Source organism: Pundamilia nyererei, unplaced genomic scaffold, assembly GCF_000239375.1.
Source record: "Pundamilia nyererei isolate P.nyererei 1_Seehausen unplaced genomic scaffold, PunNye1.0 scaffold00001, whole genome shotgun sequence".
NCBI classification, from domain to species: Eukaryota; Metazoa; Chordata; class Actinopteri; order Cichliformes; family Cichlidae; genus Pundamilia; species Pundamilia nyererei.
The window spans coordinates 6,745,764-6,763,166 of NW_005187402.1; the positions used below are offsets into that span (position 1 = coordinate 6,745,764).

At 41.3% G+C, this 17,403-nt stretch overlaps 1 protein-coding gene across 1 annotated transcript in view; it reads left to right on the top strand.

Annotated features, from left to right (window-relative positions):
• sh3tc2 (SH3 domain and tetratricopeptide repeats 2) overlaps positions 1-12,983 on the top strand; it is a 16,934-nt gene extending 3,951 nt beyond the window's left edge. The window contains exons 2-22 of the mRNA XM_005719593.1: positions 1,036-1,134; positions 2,004-2,138; positions 2,929-3,056; positions 3,252-3,357; positions 3,508-3,651; positions 4,624-4,822; positions 4,907-4,980; positions 5,128-5,323; positions 5,580-5,716; positions 5,931-5,981; positions 6,077-6,381; positions 6,535-6,729; positions 7,060-7,920; positions 8,028-8,248; positions 8,367-8,533; positions 8,792-8,969; positions 9,067-9,217; positions 9,454-9,576; positions 9,688-9,838; positions 9,960-10,156; positions 10,709-12,983. Coding sequence (XP_005719650.1) covers positions 1,125-1,134; positions 2,004-2,138; positions 2,929-3,056; positions 3,252-3,357; positions 3,508-3,651; positions 4,624-4,822; positions 4,907-4,980; positions 5,128-5,323; positions 5,580-5,716; positions 5,931-5,981; positions 6,077-6,381; positions 6,535-6,729; positions 7,060-7,920; positions 8,028-8,248; positions 8,367-8,533; positions 8,792-8,969; positions 9,067-9,217; positions 9,454-9,576; positions 9,688-9,838; positions 9,960-10,156; positions 10,709-11,551 — 4,572 coding nt within the window. The 5' untranslated portion in view covers positions 1,036-1,124 and the 3' untranslated portion in view covers positions 11,552-12,983. The remainder of the gene's footprint in view (positions 1-1,035; positions 1,135-2,003; positions 2,139-2,928; positions 3,057-3,251; positions 3,358-3,507; positions 3,652-4,623; positions 4,823-4,906; positions 4,981-5,127; positions 5,324-5,579; positions 5,717-5,930; positions 5,982-6,076; positions 6,382-6,534; positions 6,730-7,059; positions 7,921-8,027; positions 8,249-8,366; positions 8,534-8,791; positions 8,970-9,066; positions 9,218-9,453; positions 9,577-9,687; positions 9,839-9,959; positions 10,157-10,708) is intronic.
• Positions 12,984-17,403: the final 4,420 nt, after the last annotated feature.

Sequence of the window (17,403 nt, forward strand, 5' to 3'; positions counted from 1 at the left end):
TCAAGCAGTCCCAGTGGTGCTAACTGTCCTCCGTGTTGTAGAATGGAAAGAATAGGCTTTTGTCCTCTTAGGCATAATGTCATGTTGCATACTGTGTTACTAAATTGTGTGCTCCCATTGTTTTGTGAATGCTTTGCATCAAAATAATGATGTTCTTTTGTGGTTCTGCACTGACAACACATGTAAAAAGTGGAATTCTAATAGGAATTATTACAGTTTTTTTTTTCCTTTTTAAAATTTAAATCGCTTCTGATGTTGTGACCACGGTGACATAAATGTGTGCTCTGAGGAGTCAGGGGCAGAGCAGCTGAGTGTGTGTGTATGAGTAAGCCTGGAGGTCTTAATGATGTCAGTGCAGTTGTGTGTCCGTGCTCGGCCTGTGTGTGTTTAACGTCCGTGTATACCCTTAACAACTCCTCAAACTAACGAAAAAGCTCAAGTATGCCTCCGTCTCCCTAAGTGATGTCAGCACTCTCCCCACCCAGAAACATATTTGTTTAAAAAAACCAGAAGATTCTTCTCTTCCATCTGTAAGGTAAAGCTACACCCAGGAGGATCTTGACTTAAAGACTAAAAATATATTAAAGGACTAAAAGCAAATATTAAACTCAACTCATCACTATTTTTGTTTTGTTGAGTTTGCAAACCCTCCTTAATGAACCTTGATATGAATGAAATAACTTCCTGGATTCTTTGCTGGTTACTTTTTAACACTTCCTGCCAGGAAATGGTCTACCTTATAAGTATTCAAAAAGGTGATTAATGAGGATCGTAATGAGATTTGGGGTACTGATAAGCAACATTTGTTTGATTTATTTATTTATTTTTAAAGATAGGTTAGCTAATTGCTAAGTGACTGCTGGCTGTAGCTTTGTATTAACCAGTAGATGCAGGAGTGGTGGATCAAAGAAAGTACATTATGCATGTATCCCCAAATTTTTAGACTATTACTGTTGTGATATTTAACACTGTATTGCTTAGGATCATAGACACAATTCAATTTTTTCAGTATTGTCATTGCTTTTCTTTTTCCAGACATCTCTCCTGCCGAACTGGATGCTCTATGGAGGGAACCGCCATATACTCTCGGTGGAGCTAATGAACACTTCCCAGGAAATGACATCATGACTCAAGGTGTGTTAGCTATGTTGCACCAAACAGCCGGATGTTTGGAATCAGTTTGAAATCATAACATTATTAAGTGCCCGATTCGTTTAGAGTACAAATAAGTCATCAGCATTCATGTGAGAAGGAGCGGTGCTGCTTGCGCCGTGTTCAAGCAGAGGAAGTGTTTGGGATATCCTCCCTGCACAATGGAACAAACCAGGGACAGCCCGTATCAACTTTCCTGAGAAAAAAAAAAAGCGTGTGCATTCAGCTTGCTGCAGGTTTAGAAATGATTAAGATCCTGTTTACTTAAATGGCTGGCACAGAAAAAGTGCTAGAGTAATTGGTGATATGTCTAAAGCTGTAATCTACTAAAGTATGTAGCAAATGAGTTTAAACTGAGCATAAAATGAAAAACTTGACAAACAAACACTTCTTACAACATCCGGCTCTGGAAGATAGGATGGGTGGTGTCAGTTGACGGACTACTGTGGATTTTTGTGGATATATTAGAAAGAAAGTCTAGAAACTACTTTTAAATTCATGAGTTCATCCTGTTCAAATACAGACTGCAGCGTGTTGTTTTTGTAAATAGCAAAGAGCGATTGCTATCTTGTGTCATCTGGTAACATTCCCAGTTTAATCTCCATGCCAGTCTGGAACATGCATTGCAGTAGCAATCTACTCTTAAAGCCCTTGTGTTGTCTGTTTTGATAAAATAGTTTCCACATACAACATCCACGTCTCGATTACACCTCAAATGTGAAAATGCTGTTTAGGAAACACTGCCTTAACCAAAAGTACGCTGAGTTTCCTCTCCTCATTTTCTTCTTGTTTAAATTTTAAGATCTAAACTATATTCAGGAACTGTTTCATGACTTTATTTCCTCTTTCAGGTGCTGGTGAAGAGGAGGATGTTGCAATAGTAATATCAGGTGAAGGTACGGTGGAGCCTGACAGTTACTGGAAGAAGAGGAAGGAGGCCTTCCTTAGAGGAAGTACCGTGTCACTGGGAGACAAATTCTCTTCAGGTACACTTTGTGGCACTTTTACTCGAATTATTTGCCTGGATTGTTTTGCCTTATTACTGGAAAACCTGCTTTCGTATAAGCTTTGCTAAACTAATTTCATACACAGGATCGTTTCCCATGCATATTATATTTATGCATACTGATGAACAACATTCCCCGTCTGCTAATGTTTTACTCACTCAGCATTTTAACTTCATCCATCATTTTCCCTCAGGTTCTTCCTCTCAAATGGATTTAAATGGCCACACTGAGTGTCCAGTAAAAGGCCTAATAGCTTTGTTATTCCTCTGAGGAATCACATTGTGCTCACAAAGCATCTTCCTGAAATATAAGCTCTCAGAGAAAATATTTGACAAAATCTTGCTTTTTGTGTTTTGATGAAAATGATGTGTTTTTATTCCGGTTTCGGTTTTATGTTTTACTTTTTTGGAGATACTCTGAATAGTGGAACAAAAGGATTTAAAATGCCCTCCATATTTATTCCTGGTTAGCTATAGCTCAGGTAGAGTGGGTGATGTACTAACTGGAAGGTTGGTGGTTTGATTCCTGGCTGCTCCAATCTGTGCTGTAAAGTATTTTGGGGCAAGATACTGAACCTTAAGTGTTCCAGTGCATTCATCACAATGCGAATGTGCGTGAATGGGTGAAGGAAACATGTTATATAAAGCACTTTGAGTACAATATAAGTGAAGTAGAAAAGGCAAATTCTTTATATTCCTCATATTTCACTGCTATAACCAATTTAAACTCAGTGTTGATAACCCCAGAGCGCATTTTGTCCTCTTGCTAGAAATCGTGCTACTGTTCACCGGACGACGGCGTTCCAGTGCAGATTCTGACCGGACCCTCCAGGAGGCGCTACGCACACGACTCCGAGTGGTGGAGAGCAACAGCCAGGACGTCATACAGCTCTTCAAAGTGAGTCCCTATGATGAAGACGACACACAAGCTTTCCTACACTGCTAAACTGTCTGATATAATAATGAAAAAGTAGTATGTTTTTACCATATAATGATTTCATATTACGCAGTATTATATACTGTACATGTAATGTGCACTTTATAGAGATGGCTTAATGACTTTTTACTGTAACGTGAGACTTTGTTTCTGCAGGACTTGTCTGCACGTCTGGTCTCTGTCCACGCTGAGAAGGATAGCTTTGTACTCACATTCAAAACTGTAGAGGAAATCTGGAAGTTTTCAACATACCTTGCACTAGGTAGGACTAATAAGCAACCTTCTGGATGACATTTCAATGTCTGTATTCTCTCTTTTTCGTCTTTGTTGTGCCATCATCACAGTAATAGTACTGGTTGGCATGAGTATAAGCAGTAGTATTTCATCTGGTGCTGCATGTGCTCTTGCCCAGGCTATGTGGCTCGTTGCTTGGAAAACTTCCTCTGCGATCCGTCATTCTGGTTGGACCCAGAGCTGCTCAATGACTTGCAGATCAGTGTGACAGTGGATGAGGAACATCTGGCCACACTGTACCTTGGACTTTTACTCCAGGAAGGTCAGTAGTGTTGTAAGCGCAGTAATTCATGTCACTGAAATGTAAGGGTTTGTTTTATCAGGCTCTGGCATTGCACAGGGATAACATGTGGAGGGAAAAGGTTAAGCATCTGTAAATAGAAATGAGATCCTGTCAGTAAATCAGTGATCCGAAGTCTATACTTTAGACTCTAAAGCTGCTGCCTGTATTTCAAAATGTTAATGTATTGATTCATAATGAGATTTAAAAAAGAAAGATAAAGTCAAATGAGTCATTGTCAGAGTAATCTTGAACTTAAGTAGTTAATTATAGGATGTTAACTGAGTTCACTGTGATTTGATCCCATTATTTTTAATCCATTTCTTTGTGACCCCAATTAAGACTTGAATGAACAGATTGCCTCACATAGCTTAAGTAAAATTGTAGAACAGACCCGCCTCATATGTAGTGGAAGCACTTTTGTGCTGTGCGGAAACTAATTTAGAAACTACGATACACTTTTAATCAAGTCAACATTATAATCACACTTTTATTCATATCAGGTTTATAGAGTTACTGTTAAACCAAAATCCCAAATTTGATCTGCTGTTTGAATGCATTAGACAACGACATGAAGTACAACTTACTGTGCTGTTCTCCTCCATGAATGTGTATCGATTCCCTCCCGCCGGGGCGGCACAGACATCCCTTCTTTCTCTTGAACATATCCTTCAGGCAAAATGCATCATGGGAATGCATAATAGGACTGCAATGCTGGCAAATAGTGGTGAAAATTACATTAACTTAATGGGCCAGGTTATAAAACATCCATCTTTTCCCAGTGACTGAATGAGGGCGCGGCAACTCTGGCAATTTTGCTGATTTTGAACTTAAGTGCAGTAACGTTTACCAGCATCATAAGCAATGACTAAAGACGGGTTTTGTGTTTCTTTGTGTTTCGGGCGGGGGAATAGCGAAGCTGATTCTCTCTACTAAAAATCAGTCTCCTTCCAGGATCCTGCTTTGCTAAGGCGCTGTTCACCAGAGCCGACAATGACGAGGATGAGGAGCAGCTGTCGTTCCAAAAGAATGACCTCTTGGTGGTGAGGGACACGGGGCAGGACGACATGTGGGAGGGCACCTTGCTCACCACAGGAAACCACGGCATGGTGCCAGTCACTGCCATGCAACCCCTGCCCTACCCGTTCTATCAGTAAGTTGCTATCTGTTCCTCAAATTGACCACTTCACCTATGTGGAGTACAGTATTTGTTAAATTATACTTCCTGTTTGGTCAGGTGGTTCCTGAAGAAGTACCCAGTCTATGCTGGATGCTCACAAACAGAAAGGGAACCATTTGAGCATCCTATCGGTAAAGCTTTGCTATCACATACAGCATACTGTAACCACAGTGCCTGTTGAAATGTAACTGCGGAACTAACTGATATACCCTCAAATTCCTAATCAGTGTGCTTAAAAGTGTTGTTTCTTTTGCCCTTCACCTCATTAAATGCCTCAGTGACTGGCTCCTGTGTGGCAGTAGCTGACTACAGCCCAGTGGGACCAGATGAGCTCCCGCTCAGCCAAGGTGACGTTGTGGAGATCCAGGGTCTGTTGCTCCGAAGCCTGGGTGTTTTCATAGGACGACACACTTCAACTGGATGCCGCGGCTTTGTTCAAATAGCTCACGTCAAGCCTCTCAATACTGCACCCTTGTAAGAAAGTCTTTTTTTTTTCTTTTTTTTTTTTGTAAATCCAGGCAGTGGCTTAAACTAGCTGGTCTCATTGTAACATGTGACGCTTCACCTTAAAATCACTTTATCGCAATACCATCTACATTCCTTATGTCTTGTTTACAGTCTTCTGCTAATCTTTTATGAAATCCTATTTCGAGGATTCACAGTCTGGACAGGGCGGATCAGGTGATGAGGCCTGGATAATCATAATGCTGCCTTTGTTTCCGTTACACAGAGATGGACAATTGGTCTTTCTAACCGAAGAGGAGAAAGCCAGCCTTGCTCAGGTTAACCCTTGCAGTTCTGAGCTGAGCGACAGCGGCCTGCTGGAAAGGCTTTTCTCGACTGACATCAGCTCCGTTTACAGGCTAGGTAAAGGAATGACTGGGCTCGCTGAGAAATGTTGCACTTTTAATTAGCTAGGGGAAAAGGGAGGGATCGTGTCATCGAGGCATAAGTGAAATACAAGTCATGTTTGTTTCCTAAATAGCGGCGGTATTTGTAATTTATTCTGGGAAAGATAGTTTCCATCTGTGCTTCCAGCTGGAAAATCAATGCTGAATTGATTTACCTTGTGTGTTTCCAGATAGGCTGGATGAAACCGACTTCATGTACATTAGGAGTCGGCCAAAACATGGTAATGACTTTTTAAGAAGAAACCTGACGTTTACGATGCTGATGCCTTTGAGCAGCTTGAGAAAGGATTTATGATTATACCTGTCGTCTTTACAGATCTTAAAGGCCTTACGAGCGCTCGTCAAAGCATCATGTCAGAGAGAAGTGGAGTCACACCCACCCACCAGTCGTCCCCTCGCCAATCGCTCTCTCGCTCCTCTCCTCATCTGTCCCTCTGTCACTCTCTCAACCCTCTGCCACGAGAGGGAGAGCGCCTATCCTTCACCCTGGATGACACATTCAGAGAACTGGACGAGTTCCAGGAAGATCCTCCTCTTTTCTTGGAAGAGAACAGCTGGGATGGGGAGGAGTCAGAGAGCAGTGACCCTACACTGACTCTACTCAACCAGGAACACTTCCAGGTCTGCCTCATTTATTACATTACTCAAGTCTTTCTTTCTTAGCCATGTTGAGCTTCCTGTGTCTGACTTTCATTAGGACATTTGCCCTCCTGTTAACTCGGTTAATGCCTAAAATAACTCTAAAACCCTTTGTTTGTTGTTTTTTACCCCCAGGATGCTTTCTTGCCCCTGTATGACCTGCAGTATTCCTTCCTGTGGGTGACTTTCAGCGGCAAGACTGAGGACGAGCTGTCAGGTCACCTTGAGAGTGTCAGAGAGTGTGCCAAGAGAATGGGAATGCACTGGGCGCATCGGCGGGCATGCTTTCTCCTGGGGAGACTATGTGCCAGGAAGCTAAAGTTCTCACAGGCATGCTTTTGTTTTTTTGGTTTTTTTTTCATTTGCATTTACCATAAGTGTGCTTTGTAGGCTGTATGATTACATACTTTAGTGTTTTCTAAACAGAGATTTCAAGGCAAGTTAGCCTGTAACAAGACACCACACATGACCATTTACATAATATTGTAATAATAATAATGATGCTTTTTGCAGTGTGGAGAGAGATAAAATGAAGTGCACAAATTATTTGTCGCACCTTTTAAATGAAAATAGGTTTGAAACACCGAATTTTGCTGCAGTTTTACTTGGCGGAACGTATTTGTTTTCGATCTACACCAGTGTACAATCTTTTCTCCCCAGGCACGTGTATACTACGAGGAAGCTCTGAGCGTCAGTGTCGACAGCTTCTCTGATGTTCAGCTCCTGGTTGCCCTCTTCACAAACCTCACTGCTATTTACCTGAAGCAACGCATGACTGACAAGCTGCCCCAGACTCTGGAGAAGGCCAGCGCCCTGCTCCTATGCCTCCCCTGTCGTTCCTTCACATCGACCGATGAAGTCGAGCTGCTCAAGGTGCTCCTGAGGAGATCGGTGGTGATGGTGGACAAGCACCTGGAGGCTCGTATCTGCTACCTCATGTCCACCCTATTCCTGCTACTCAAGAAGAGCGATGACGCTCTTCCTTTTGTCGAGCGGCTCCAGTTTCTTTCGCTGACTCTGTCTGCCGCCGACGGGCAACCGATAGCTCCTTTGGATCTCAACTGGCTCCTCAGCTGGCTCTATCACTGCAAATACATGCCTTACTTAGCACTTGCCTCGCTGAGCCTGGATTCGAGACAGGACCACTCTCTCCACAATGTCTTTCAGAGGATTGAATTATTTATCAGGAACTCTGTTCGTTTGAACCCCTGCTGGAAGGAAGGAACCTCACTGCTCCCTGCTCAGATCGTAGTTTACCTGCAGCAGACTCTGGCAATAGCCGAGCGCGGGGATGACATGAAGATCCAAAGGGACCTGTGTTTGGGCTTGGCCTCAGTTTACCAGCAGTACGGCGCTCTTGATAAAGCACTGCACTGTGCTCAACGAGCTGTGGAGAAAGGAGGCCACATCAATGAGGAGGAGGGATTTGAGGCATCTGTGTTGCTTGGGTGGTTGCTGGTGTTGACAGGCCAGGCTGAGAAGGCCCAGAGTGTTCTACAACCACTGCTCACATCACTACAGGTACAGTGACCAGTGATGAACTGGTGAAGAATGACACACTCGCAGTGAATAATGTCTAAACAAACATGAATGTCATGGGTAATACGTGCCTTCGCATCTTTCTGCAGGGAACAGACAGTCCCACTCAGCGAGGTGTGATCCATAACCTGCTGGCTTTGTGTCTGAGGCGTCAGGGTCGCATCCCAGAGGCAGGATGGCACCTCCACTCTGCCTTGGTAATCTCCAGAGAAAATGGAAACCAAAGGAATCAGGCCCTGGCACTTGCCAACCTGGGGTGTCTGGCACTGGACGCGGGGGCGTCTTTGATTGCAGAACGCTTCCTGGTCAGGTCAGATCTTTGACATTTTTTGAAAAATCTGCCACAGTTAAATTTTGACAGATCAAACAAATCTAGCGTCTATAGGATTATTTAGTTTTGATATAATCTTATTTTCTCTTTATTTTAGATCCATGTGCCTTTTTTGGGATCTCTGGGAAAGCCCGACAGATGAGGAGCACGTTCAAACCTACCTGTGGCTGGGGCGTAGCTACAAAGACAGGGGGCGGAGTCAGGACATCAGGGCATGCTATGAAATTGGGTTACTAATTGCACTACATGCCAAAAACCTGCACAGTAAGTACAAGTTCATCCATGAAACTTGCTGTAATGTACCTCCACTGAAAATGGCACCTTCAAGCATGCATTTAGGTTCATGTATTCGTGCACACTAACTACTAACTGCATGTAAACAGAGGACTTTGTATTAAAATTCAAGCAGGTAGTCTGTCCATTAAGCCCACAGGTATTACGTAACTATAAATAGAATATAAAAAAGGAATCATGATATGACCAGTATGATTAGCTGGTTATGTTGATCTGAATTTTTCATAGGTCAGATGGTGGTGGCCAAGGTGCTGAGCCGACTGTATGCTGACATGCTGCTTTATGGTCAGAGCATTGTCTACTATGAGCACTGTGTGTCAGTGTCCAGAGAACTGAAGGATAAGAGACTGGAGGGGGAGTATCTGGAAAAGCTCAGTAGCCTCTACCTCACACTCAACGATGAGAGGTGAAGATTTGCGTCTCATTTCTACGATTCTGTCTCTATCTGTAACCTAACATTTGTGTCTTAGATTTTATGGTTTTTAATCGTGCATTCTGTGCAGGTCATCTCGTAAATCTCTCGACTACACCAAACAAAGCTTGAGAATTTCTATCGATCTGGGAAAGAAAGAGGAAGAGTCTGAGACCTGGCTACAGGTCGGACGCATTTATTATCTCGTTTATGAGGATGAGTTGGCTGACATGTATTTACAGGTGAGGAGTGTTGGTGTGTGTACAGTAGTAGAGGAAACTTTTTCCTTTCAGTGCCTTTTGTTGTTTCATAAATCTGGTATTCCTGAAATGTCGATATTCCACATTCCTGAGCAGCAAACGGTTCCCTTACTAAGCAGTTAATGTTTTTACTTATGAAGTATAAAATAAGATCAAATGACAACATTTGATTACTTGTGTCTTGTCGTATTTGTTTTGTTTGCTTGTTTGTTTTTCAGGCAGCAGTAAAGACAGCCTTAAGGATGAATGACCCTCACTTTGCCATGAGCATCTATGAGGAGGCAGGAGATGTTTACTTTAAAGGTCACAGGAACCGGATGGCTTCACTGCCGTTCTACAGGGTAAAAGGATACTTCAAGTGTACTGTTTTGGGTTTTTTTTTTTTTGGTTTTTTCAATAACAAACTGTAGAAAGTTTGGATTCTCAGTAAAATTACTTATATTTGCTTTCAGGATGGGAGTCTGCCGTTTGCGAGGAGCATCGATGACATCCACTCAGAGTTTCGATTGTTAAGTAAACTCACAGACCTGCTGATGAATGAAAAGGAGCACGAGGAGGCTCTGCAGTACGCAACACTGGCTGTCCAGGTCGCCAGCAAAACAGGTACAAAGTTGAGCCGTGCCTGAGCCTCATGTCTGTAATAATCCTCTCAATCCAGGTACAGTGTGGTATTTGTACTTGGCAAGATACTTTATAAAAAAACATTGACTTTTTTTTGCTTTAGGAGTGAGTGTGAATGAGAGGAGTGCTTACCATCGATTAGCCACAATTTACTACAGTCTGGAGCAGTATGAGATGGCAGAAAACTACTACCTGAAGTCGCTGTCACTGAGTCCGCCTGTCCTACAGCACCCCATGGAGGCTCGCTACTACACCAAGGTCTACTGCAGGCTGGGAAACTTCACTCTACACAAACTCAAGGTACAAGGGACACAGTTACAGTGTTGCATTGGGAAAGATAGAGAGAGCACATTCCTAAAATGATCCGGTGTGGGGAAGCGACCGCACCGCCCCTTATTTTCTCCCTCATCTCGCTGAAGTCAGCGTTCTCAGAAAGAAATGGAAAAAATCATCCCAGAAAGGAAAATATAATAAGAGTGCATTCTGACTCAGGCATATTTAATATTACTCTGTTAAGAGAAACACACACGCTCACACTGTAATTTGTTTTACACTTTAACCAATGATTTAGTGGCAGTATTAAAAATCTGCTTGTTTTTCTGTATTAAAAATAACTTTCGAGAAATGACTTCTTCTGTTGGCGATGATCGATTTCACTGTCCAAAGCTGATGGCAAATGTAAGCTTTATCTTTCTATATGTCAAAATGACCTGCTCATGTTTTAATCATTGGCTGAGAAACAGTATCGCTTTCAGGTTCATCTCGTGGCGATGTAACCTTCAAATGTGGAAATTATGTGTTTGATTTTGACAAGACCAGCTCTGACCTCTGTTCTGCGTGCTCGCTCTACAGGATGCTTTTGATGCAGTGGGCTACTTCCAGCTGGCTCTGGCAGCAGCACTTGAGGACCAAGCTAACCCTGAGGCTCTGTATGTGGTGTACATGAAGCTGGCCGAGATCCATGGCAACCACATGCCCGATGCTGAGCTGTGCCAAGTTTACAGAGACAGAGCCCAGAGTCTGAAGAGAGTTTTGGCTGGATTGGAAGGCACTGCTGTTGGACAGGAAAACAAAGATGATGCAGATAGAGAGGCCGTCCAAAATATGGAAAGGAACTTGGATGCTGACGTGGGATATACAGAAAATTTGGTTAAGTCGAGCTCCTCTTTTTATTCTATACCTGAAAGTGTGACGAATGAAGATGACTTGGCTCCAAGAACTCGTAGGATGCACGTGAAATCAGACAACAGATGCACAGACGCTAATCTTAGATTAGGTGCTAATGGGAAAACCCACCATAACTATCTTCCTGACTCAGTGGATGTGTCTGGCTCTGAGACAGATACCATCGCCAGTCAGTCGTACACTGAGAGCATTTTCACGGAGTCCTTCGATACAGCCAAGGAGGACATGTCAGACTCCAGCAGCTCTACTGACACTCTACAAACTCACCTGAAGCCACCTGAACATAACATTCCCACTCAAATACCTGTTAATCGCACAAGTGATGTCACAGGAGACGCACAGTCCAAAGACGCTGATTCTGATACTCAGGATGACGAAAACACCCTCACTAATGAGACTCCAGCTCAAACAGAGCCTGGTACTGACCAGCGTGTTGTTATAAACAACGATGAAGCTCTAAGAGAGGGCAAAGAGAGAAATGGTTGTGAGACTGGTGGCGCTCACAGTTAACAGGCTGACGGAGGCGCATAGTATTTCTCCCTTTACGGATCTTGCCGGCTTTTGCTTCATCAGGTCACATGTGTCTTGGCAGGGAAAAAGCCACAGGGCACAAACCCAATACTGTAAATCTACGAGACAATTCGCTGATTTAGAGCATGTGCATTCTGTCTTATGCAATCACAGGGCGCTGTGCTTGCAATATATGTTTTGTACATTTTTGTATCTCTGGAAGATATGACACAAACATAAAAAAAAGTGTTATTTTCTTTGCTGAGTGTTGATTTTTATGTGGTTGCCCAATCAAATAAGAGAGGAATATGCAGAGTATGTGCATGTTTCCATAAGGAAGAACAGATATAAAACACGAATAATAATTACTGCTCATTTATACTACCAGCCGTTACTGCTATAATGGTTGGTAGTATTAATGATTCTTTGTGGTAGCATTTCATGGGCAGTGCCAACCATTCCAGTATATGCATACATATATATAGTTAGGTTTCCTAGAAACCATTTCAAAACAAAGTTAAGTGTGATATGCTGTAAATGTAGAGGAAGTTTTAAACATAAGCAGAAGTATGTCTGAGTTATTTAAATACAAGGCTAGATAAAAATCATTTGCATACAGGTGACACGTGCGTTATTCAGCAGCTTACTTTCCTTAATGGAAGGTACAAAACCAACCTGATATCAGAAAGAAATCACAATGTTCCAGGTGAGATTTCATGCCTGAAACCAGGCAAAAAGAGGACAGAAGAGTAAATAGTGTGAGAAAGTGATCCCGAATGCTCTGCAGCTTCCCTGCAGTGTATTCCAGTATGTTTTGTCCCTGTGGCTTTGTTTCTTATTTGTGTTTTGGTTGATAGAAAGACCAGAGATGATGCTCCCTGTGTTGAAATTGACCTTATTCCTGTTGTGTTTATTGTTATAATGGAAATGCAAAAGAAGGAATGAAAGAGAAAATGGTGCATTTGTTTACCATAATGTTGTCTTCATTGGGTTTATGTCACAGTGCTCAAGTAAGTTTCTGTTTTTTGACAACCATGAAGTGCTCTTAGATGGCAAAGAGCATGCTCACAGCAGCTCACTTGATCAGTTAAAAGTCTCGAGCAGGCCAGTTTGATTCAGATTTAGCAATGATGGCAGGAGGAATGGATCCAAGTGACCTCAGCGTTTCAGGAGGGATCTTGGCCACAAATGCTTTTCGACAGAGTAGTGTGTCTTTGAAAACTGTGGTCTTAAAAAACGTTTTAATTTAAACCTGTGAGAGTAGTAGATGGTTAAAGAACTGGTTCTAATATAGCGGTTTTCTGCTGGAGCACTCAAAGCACTTTATGCAACATGTCTATCTAACAATGACATTCCTATGAACGCATCTAGAGCAACTTGAGGTTCAGTATCTTGCCCAATGATACTTTGGCATGTAGACTGGAGCAGCCAGGGATCGAACCACCAACCTTCCAATTAGCGGGTGAGCTGCTCTGCCTCCTGAGCCGGAGGCAAGAACTGTATATCGCATTAATGCGACATAAAAGGACAAGAGAATATCTTCCTCGGGTGACTAAGAAGGTGAAGAATGGATTCAGACTGTAAGCAAGAACATCCATAAGCAGAAGAAGCAGATGGATAACGTCATCTGGTTGGGCTGCATAAAGCCATCATAACAAAGATGAATGCACATTTGAGAGTTCAGCTGTGCAAAAGCCATTGATACTCGTCAACAGTGCCTTGTCACCTCACAAGAAAGCTCCTATTTTGCCTTTCTGCGTGGTTTGTATGTTCTCCCTGTGCCTGTGTGTCTTTCTGGATGGATAAAAGGAATGGATGCATAAAACCCATCCATATTTCATTGACATTCTTAGTCCAGAGACATGGATGTTAGGCTAACCAGTGATTATCATTCTGAATTAGAATGAATGTGGTGTGAATGAAGGCTGTGTACAGTATAATTTCCCTTAAATGTGATTTGTAATCAAAGTGCTCTGAATGGTCAGTAAGACCAGAAAACAGAGTGCATTAAATTGTAAAGGTCCATATATTTGTTATAATATAAATGATATAAGAATAGGTTTTGTATTAATCAGCTGAAACTTTAGTCAGCAAATTTAAAAAATAAAGCACCTGATCATAATCAAGTATTTATTTATATAATGCACAAGTTTCCATTTGGTGAAGTACAAATAAAAAAAATAATTCAAAGTAAATATTAAAAGTCACTAATAAAGTTGTCTTTACATCAATCCTGAGCTATCCGATTTACAGTGAAAGCCTTCCTGATACTGATTTTTTTTTTTTATTATTGCTTATTTTTGCCAATGCTGGGAAGTGACCTGTTCTGTACCAGCTGAATTACAAATACAGGGAAGGCAGAAAAGAGAGCACAATAGAAATAAACTTTCCACCAAATGCCTGGAAACCACAACTCCAGGGTGAGCATAATGAAAAGTGTCTTTTCAGTCCTTTTACAAGCTTATTGGAATCCACTGATTGGGAAATACTATGTTTACTAATTACATCAAGCCTAGTCAAATAAATGTTGTTTCACAAGGGACATCACAGGAAACAGAAGTCTAAAATACACCCACAAAAGAGACTTCATTTCAAGTAGTTTGGTACTTCCCAGAGTGTGTTAATATAAACGGTGATGAAGATCTAAGTGAACAATGTTGGTGCCACACAGAGTGAACATGCACACTACACACAGTCTCTTAGCGGCACTCATATTTCTTTCATTTCCCCAAGTGTGTCTTTGCAAGAAAATTGACTCTAATGTTAGGAGCACATGGCGCTTATTGTGCAACTGTGATGTCATTACCGTAAATCTGTCATATTAAGTCAATTCGAACCATGTGCATTTCTAAATACTGCATTTATCACCAAATGTCAAAACAGAGAACATTTGATCTTATTTCATTTGATTATTTTTAATATGCTTATTCTTAATTTGATGGCAGCAAGAAAGAGGCAGAGGCATGTTTCCCACTTGCATCACCACTTGTTCAGTTTTGAAAGCCAAGTGTTTTCCATTTTGTCTTTTTAGTGGATGACAGGCCACTTTAGTACATCAACTGTTTTTGTGGTTTGGCATTGACTTTCTGATATAAGGAAAGCGTGCTCTTAAAAAGAGGCCGTCAATGGCAGCATGCTATGTTGTTCAGAAACCTGAATATGCCCTTCAGCAATATAAAGACTTTGAGAGATGTGCAAGTCACCCATGCTATGTGCACGAACACACTTTCACTCATGAAACTCATGCCTAAGATCAATAAGGACGAGTTGTGTTCATTCATCTGCCATCTGTGTTTGAGCTACTACTGCACAACTCAGTTCTGTTGTTATCATATTCATTTTCTTGCCCACCTCTGTTGCACATCCTTTAAATCTCACTGCTTTTCTGTCATTCTGCCTGCTACACTCTCATTTGTCCAATCCATCTCCTCCTGACCACCACCAGCATCTAGACTCAAGGAGAACCTTCCTACTTCCTAACATTGTTTCTCTCCACTCTGATATGGAGCTTCACTGGAGTCTACTTACCAGATCTGTATCTGTATTTCAGTAAATCTTCCTTCAAATGAGCTGATGACCGGCTGGATGGTGCTGGTCCACAGTGTGATCCAATAATAAGGTCACAAGAGTTTTCCTCCTCCAAGCTCTAGAGTTCTAAGACACTATTTCAGCCATTCACAATTGGTTAGCCGTGATTACTGGTAGTATACAAAGATTTTTTGATATTCTCTGAATCCTTTAATCACATTGTGCTCCTGAGATGATGAAATCCAGAAATCTGTAGCAGTTTTGAACAATATTCTTCATTTGTTAAATGTTTCACTGCCAATCTTTCACACAAGCCTGAACCGTTAGCCGACTTGAGACTGCTAAGACTTTACTAAGTTATCACATTGGCCATGAGATGTGAGAAGAAGTGTTTCCACTATTTGTTTATTTTTAATATTCGACAACTTTTCATTCCAAATGTGAAAAAAAAATAAAAAGAAAGTGTGGTCGTATTTTCAAAGACAAATCAGATTGATCGTTTTCAGATTTTGGTGTCATTTTTTCCTCTCTCTAAATATTTATCATATGACAATGAGTACTGAGCAAAAACTAAGCACTAATATTTTATGTAACAGAGTTCTGTTGTACCTTAAGCTCATTTAGAGTGAAGCAAAAAATCATGCTGTAATTAGACAGTATTATTAGGGGACCAGGTAGACTTCAGTTTGCAGTGTGACTATGGTTGACCTCCTCTCCACTGACCACAGTGCTCTCTGGGCTAAAATGCATTATTTGGAGAACTATAAAAAGGCAGGAGTCTAAGCAAGCAGATATCTCTGTTTTTCTATTTCTGCTTTCAAAAGTTCTTTTTTAAATATACATCATAACTTATAAAAGCTTTTTTTTTTTTTTTTAATGATGGAGGGTTTTTGTAAATTTGGCACTTCTTAAACAGCTCCACAAGAGGGCACTCTCTTACTGATGTACTATTTGGCTGTACAGTAAAAACTATCAGCATGGTGTTCCCGTCTTCAGCCAGAGGTGGGCAGTGAAAGACAACGCTCAGCTTCATGATAGTTTTTTTTTTTCATCAGCAGCCTTACAACAGGTAGAATAGGAGAGAAGAGGAGAAAGAATATCTCCATCAATCTGCTTGGTAATGACAGCAAACCACGGGGAGCATAATGTAAAGTGTCCTCTATGTCACATTTATGGCTTCAGTTCACATACAGTGAATGTCCTGTAATGACCTTTATGTCCCAGAGCCCTGAAATGAACAGTGAGAAGGAAGATTTGAACTAACACAGACAATAATAATGGGTGATTTTTTTATAGGTACATATAGTGCTGCTTGACTGTAGCCATACTTTTGTGGAGACTTTTGTGCTCTGGATTTCTCTGATTAGATCACTAACATATTAACTACCCTGCATTTCACTGGCAAATATCAGAGAGTTCCAACAAGGGCAAACAAAGAAACGGCTAACGACTGGATTGTTGCAGGACAACGAGGAAAAGGAAGAAATGTTTGCATACATAATCTGCATGGTAAATAATATTGCAAGGTTTCCTTCCCCCCACAAGCATGAGTTTAGCACAAGTTCAAAACAAGAAGAGCTGTGCCAAAACAAGCACTGAATTGTTCTTCCTTTTTAAGTATTCCCAGGGTTACATTCAAGCAATCTTTAGGGACTTATAATTAACAAGTTTACACTCTACGCTCCACCTAATACTCATGTGAAATTATAAGAGCTCATTCGGATCAAAAAAAAGAAAACCACAAGAGGCTTTATCTAAGAACTTTGATGCAGCGCATGTTCCCTCTAAACCGAGTCGTTTTTATAGTAAAGAAGTACAACCCTGTTCCCAAAAACGCTGAGATGCTTTGTAAATAAAAGCAGTATGTAAAAAATGACCTCTCTCTATATAACAATATATGTAAGGCTTATAAGCATTTTCTTTTAGCAACAGATAATTAATGTTAACCAGCTTATAATGACAAGTGACTTCATGAATAGCCTCTTTCATAAATCAGATTTAATGAATTACTTACGGCCTCCTGCTTAAAGTGATTCCCACTAGCCTTCTGCCCCTAGATAACATTCCCAGATTGAGAAATAACAGTTAAAATAAAAATGTTGAAATCCATGTTGCTGTCCGCTGTCAGTGTCCTGTAACCGCTCACAATAGCATAAACAAGGAAATCAACAGCTATTTCAGCTATGCAGCATATTTATGTTGCTCACCTGTGACACACAACTCTCTACGACTCACACACACACACACACACACACACACACACACACACACACACACACACACACACACACACACACACACACAAGTTACTGAAGCATACAACA